Genomic DNA, 6,000 nt, shown 5'->3' with positions numbered 1-6,000 from the left:
CAGGCCAAAGGAAACGTACTACAGGTGTGAAAGCACCCTGAAAAGAGGGCACGTGAGATAGATAAGAATCTTTTAATATATTTACGGTCGAGATGATTCATAGTTCCACGGGAGAGCTTGTGATATTAGTTTTACCGGTTGTTTACTGGTTGTTATACCTTGGAATGTTGTGACTGACCAATCAGAATCAAGTATTCCAAAGAGCTGTGTAATAAACATCGACAAACTGTGCTTTCACAGAAACATGCGTGCACATGCACATGAGGTGTTGCTGACCACAACAATGCATTTTTTGGCAGCCTGCCCACTACGATACTTATCATCATCTTCTCTTTTTCCTTATAAATGTATATTGTCATTTTTCCATTTGGCTTTAGCCTCGTCCACTGCTCAATATGAACTACCTAGAAAATAAATAACAGACCTTTTTTTTGTTAATATTATTAAATCAACTATTGGGTCCATTGTTTTTGGACTTATTTTTCTGTTGACTTATGTTTTTGAAGTCACTGTGCCTTTTATCAGCATGTTCTCTGTTCTTATAAGCACCTCACACACATTATTTCACCATTTTTCATTGTATATGCCTTTTTTAAAGATGCATTGTACTATCACACCACCACTTTTGTGCATTGGCAGCAGCTATGGGCATAAGAGATCTAAAGCTCAAATCTATCTGGGTGACAGAGTGCAATGATGAAAAAACAACACACTGGTCGTAAACACAATATCCTCACTTTGATGCACTGCTATTAATTGTGCCAGATGGGAATAGCCCCATAAGGATCTATTGCTTGATTCAACAGTGTCACTAGCTGTGATTTAAACCAACTATTTGTATTTACATTTAGCATTAAAAAGCATAGACACATAAAAATGAATGGAAATGCCAAGATGTGTATAATTTTACAGTTTATCCTACAATTTTTTATAGGAAAAACGAATTATTTGATAAGAGAAATGATGATGGAAACAAATTTACCAAATAAATTCCAGTATGTGCATCAAAACGGTCATGATTTTGTTTTTACATGCACATGTAGCTAATTTATACAGCGCAATGCCAATCAGCTTTTCTGTCAGGAACTGGTGCATGATGGGACGGCATTAATGGACAGACAGTGGACTGACCACATTGCACAACATCTGAAATGCTGTTTGGTCAAAGTCTGTTATCAAAGTGGTTTGGTAGTATTACCTCTCAGAACTGTCTCTCTCACTTCTAAAACCCTTTTCTTTTTGACAATTGACACTAGTTTTTCTTTGACTCATTGGATGACAACGGTGATTTATTCGTAAATGTTTTTATGTAATATTCCAGTTTTATTCCAGTCTATTTTGTATCTTTAAACATGGATTCAAACATACACTGTAAGAATTTGCTGTAAAATATACATTATTAATGACAATTTTTACAGTAATACTGGCTAAATGATCAAGCGTACTGTAAATTAACAATTACAATTGTGCTGTAAAACTACAGCACAATTGTAATTGTTAATGTACAGTGCACTTGTAAATTTTACAGTATTACTGGCAACCAAAATGACCAGTAAAACTGTAAACTTTACAGCATTTTAGTGTAGATATTGTGTCAAACATTTGTGCCATTTAATAAATCCCTGTAAAATCTTGATTTGTTCTTAAAACTTTCCAATAGCTATCTGAACAATATTTTTTCTGTGTGTTGTTTTGCTCTTATAAATTTGAATGGTATTTACATATTGCCTTGTAAATGGTATTTACATATTCCTATGTGGAGCAGGAAAGAGTCATTTAATGAGCCGTGTTCTTCTCTTTCCTCCTATTAGGTTAAGCTGACAGCAGTACGTGCCAGCTGAAGAAGACGTTTGTGCGTTATGTCTTGAATCTGTAGAAATGTCTACATCACACTCAAGAGATGCTCAGCTGCAGCAGTTCATGCAGATGTATGAGCTGAGAGCTGTTTGTAATGGCTGCACTGAAAAACACTCTCACATTTCCTACACCATCATTGCAACACCTCACCGTTGCCCTCATGATGTGCTGCTAGCCAGAGCAAAGGTCAGAGGTTCCAGATGGAGCCGTGTGTTCCAGCGGCCCACTCACCCACGACCTCAACGGTACGAGGTTTGCTGGTATTTTCAGGAGGATGTGGGGTGCCGTAGGCATAGAGACAGATGTACGTTTGCCAGCAGTACAGAAGAGGCTGCGGTGTGGAACTTGCAAAAACACACAAATCTTGATCACAGAACTTTAATTCATCTGATTACTCAGAGAACGCGACAGGCTGAGAGCAAGAAAGAAGATGCTCAGCCGAGTTCTCAGGAGCTTTCTTCATACCAGGAAAAACTCCTGGAAGAATACAGATGCAGCAGCAACGAGATTCTTGTCGTGAGTAAACTGAAATCCTGCAGATAACTGCACAGAATAAATATGTCCATGTTATCTTAGAAAATAAGTCAAAACAAGCAAAAAAAGATTGCTTTCACACTTTATTTGCCTGAACCAAACTTGATGTACAGTTATTTTAGCCCTCCTGTTAATTATTTTTTCTTTTTCAAATATTTCCCAAATGATGTTTTACAGAGCAAGGAATTTTTCACAGTAAAACGCATCACATTCAATGACAGTAGATGACTGAGAGACAGTTTCCCTGTAAATGTCACTTATAGTATCATTTGAAGCAGCTCTATGCTTCCTGAACATGTGAGCTGTAAAAGATGATTTAACTGTAAAAGTATTTTTACAACTCGTTACTGGAAAAGCCACAGGTCGGCCTTCTGCTGTATGCTCTTTTCAGTGGCATATTAGATCTTTAGCTGTGTGAAACTTGCGCTCACACAACAAATTGGCACATTAAAATCTGCACTATCTGCTTTAGTACCAACGACGGTTGATGCAGACTCAATGTGATCCCTATAGAAATGTGCTTTAAATGCAGCGTAAGAGCAAAATGTTCGCTTACAGCCAGCACTAAAGCACCTGAAAAAGCAATGGGGTTCGTTTCTGTGAACTTTACAATGCAACACATAACCTCTTAGGGTATCAAGTGTTTTGTTGCAAAAAGGACACGTAATCATTTTTATACCTTTAACAAAACCTTTAGTTATTTGGACGATACGACAGGAGTGCCACCCATTATTATTCTGACGACTGTGCAAAACCCCAAATAGTACCCTCTCCCTATTGCAGGTGCTTGTATGGTAAAGCCTTTAAAGTACAAAGTAAAGAAACGTTTCACTCTACTTATAAGTGATTAAGTAGTTAGAGATGTTGCAAGACGTCATCCACAACATCATTCGCGGGCCATATTGGGCAGACTGGGCACAATATGTTTTTTTTTTTAGAAATAACATTACTGTATGTTTAGAAATGTGTTGAACAAAATCTTATTTCTGGTAAACAGAAATTGGGACAAAATATAAAAGGGTGCTAATAATTTTGACTTCAGCTGTATGTTGCTCCTTCATCGCTAAATCAACACATTCTCAATCAGAAGTCCTCAGTTACTGATGCTTTGTTAGGACCCCTTGGCTTCACTTATTAAAGCACTGGGTATCTCTTTTTTGATGTGCAATTTTCATTGATAAAACTCCGGCCTCAAAACAGGAATTTTAAAGAGTCTAAATCAGAGCAGCTTACATAAACAGTCAAGCCCCAAATTATTCATACCCCAAGGGTATATATGTGAGTATGTCAGACAACACCACAAAGTTATGTTTTAATTTAGCTCGATTAACTATTTGAAACTATTTGAACTATTTGAACTATCTGAAAACAGTTCAAACTATTTGAAACTATTGAACAACTATTTGAAAATCTGGAACTTAGACTTTCAAAAAAAATCTAAGTACTGAGAAAATTGCTTTTAAAGTGCTTAGCAATGCATATTACAAACCAAATTTGAGTTTTGATACTGTATATTTACAGTGTGAAATTTAAAAATGGTTTTCATGGAACATCTTTACTTAATATTCTAATGATTTTTGCAGAAACAAAAAAAGGTTATAATTTTGACTATAATTTTAGCCCATATAATGTATTTTTTCAGCTTTTGGCAGAAATACACAAGTGCAGCATGTTTGTGGTTTTGTGGTCCAGGATCACATATGAAGATGCAGGAATAGATCTGTCCTCTCAAACTTTGAAACCTAATTTTGTAAGCAAAGCTTGAGAAGTTTTAAATATGCAAAAATGTTAGCCATTCATACCTGCGGGTGTGTACTTTTGAGTCTGCAACCCTCCATGAATAGTCAAGAGGTGTGTTCAGACAAGGGTGGTTAAAACAGAACAGAAAATAGCATATTAACTCTGATTGCTTTGATGTACAAATCATGATAACATTATATATAGATGTGACATAATTCGTATAATTCGAATTACATTGGGAGTGAATTTTATACAGTCTGTTACATCAGCATATGAATGGGGTTATCTGTAAACACTGGGTGGATTACGAACTGTGTAAAATGTGATGAAACCTGACATAAGTTTTTCATGTACACCTTAGATACATGTGTGTATTTTGCAGATCTCTGAGCATGTGGATGATGTGCGTGTTACACATGATGAGAATCTCTGTATGGACTGTTCACAAGAGGACAATGAAATCAGATGGAAATTCACAATCACCACTGAGGTCAGAAATACCCACACAATCTCACAGCAATTCGTAACTTTTTGGTTTAGTGCCTAATTCGTACGAATTCCAACAATCTAATTCGTACAATTTGCTCATCCCCTAATGACGGTTGGGTTTAGGGGTGGGGTTAGGTGCCACGCCTCCTTTTTAAAATCGTACAATTTCGTACGACTGAACTTGTACGAATTCGTACGAATTAGCCACTAAACTGACAAAACATAAAATACTTACGTTTTCTCATGAGATCAGGCTGAAAATACACACTAACATGCATCAGCTTACATTCAGCTAATAATACACTCATTTTAATAACACACTAATAATAACCTCATTGTTTGTCTTGTGTGTGTGTGTGTGTGTGTGTGTGTGTGTATGTGCATGTCTAGAGGTCCTTGGCTCATGTAGCTCTACTAAAAGTGGAAAATGGTGCTGTTTTCTCTTTGAGTGAGAGTTTGAGAAACACCTTCCCCCCAGTCACACACACTGCAGGCCACCAGCTTCTCTCCTCTCAGTCCACCTACCAGCTGAGTGTGTCTTTCCTGTCCTTCCACCCTGGTGTGTACGAACAATGGCTGGTGTTTGATTTTGACATGCGACCAGTTCTGCTCAGGAAACTGAAGGTGAGGGTTGGACAGCAGTTCCTCGTCCAGCCTGAAGAGGCAGAAGAGAGCGAATGTGCTGAGATTCTTTCCAATGAGCGCTGGAACAGAGGAAACAGGGTTATCGTGCCTTTCTCAGCCAAAAAGGAGGAAGACGAGCAGTTGCTTAGTAAATACAAACCACCTCAACTGAACCTGCAGTTCAATCCACACACAGATCACAGTTTGCCACTTCATCGGGAAAACTACAGGGAGAGAGCTCACCACTTCCTGTTTAGAGAGGAAATTGCAGAGGAGGAGCTCATTAGCAGGTACAGACAGCTTGTATAAATAGTGCACTTGAAATGTCTGCTGTGGTGTAAATTTACTATGTTTTCTTTATTTTTGTGGATGCAAACCAGTTAAACATAAATTGTTATGCAATGCTATGCTAAAGTTGAGGTGTGGGTGTAAGTTATGTTATAGGTTAATATTTGTGTTCAGTGTTCCAGTCAACAATTCTGAAACCAATAGAAACCAATTAAATTAATTAGATGCAGGTTTTATATGGTCCCATTTTATATTAAAGAGCCCTAATTATGTAATAAAAATGGTGATGTTTTGGTTTTGGGGGACTCCAACAACAGTCTAATTATGCCAGCAACTCCCATATGATTCGTTCAGTAAGTAATTTGTTCCCAAACCCCTCCTTAGCCAGATGCTAATCTGCACTGATTGGTTCGATGACCCAGTCTGCTGTGACTGGTTGACTGCGTTAAGCGTGAGACAGAGAGAAAC

The 6,000-nt window shown here is 37.6% G+C and overlaps 1 protein-coding gene across 1 annotated transcript in view; it reads left to right on the top strand.

The window, feature by feature from the left end:
* The first annotated feature begins 1,827 nt into the window (after positions 1-1,827).
* The window catches only part of helz2b (helicase with zinc finger 2b), a 32,165-nt gene continuing 27,992 nt past the window's right edge, over positions 1,828-6,000 (top strand). Inside the window, 3 exon segments of the mRNA XM_056479468.1 lie at positions 1,828-2,373; positions 4,514-4,621; positions 5,011-5,534. Of these exon segments, the coding sequence (XP_056335443.1) occupies positions 1,879-2,373; positions 4,514-4,621; positions 5,011-5,534 (1,127 nt within the window). The 5' untranslated portion in view covers positions 1,828-1,878.

This window comes from Danio aesculapii, chromosome 2 (genome assembly GCF_903798145.1).
Source record: "Danio aesculapii chromosome 2, fDanAes4.1, whole genome shotgun sequence".
Taxonomy (NCBI): Eukaryota; Metazoa; Chordata; class Actinopteri; order Cypriniformes; family Danionidae; genus Danio; species Danio aesculapii.
This window is presented reverse-complemented; position numbering and strand designations above follow the sequence as displayed.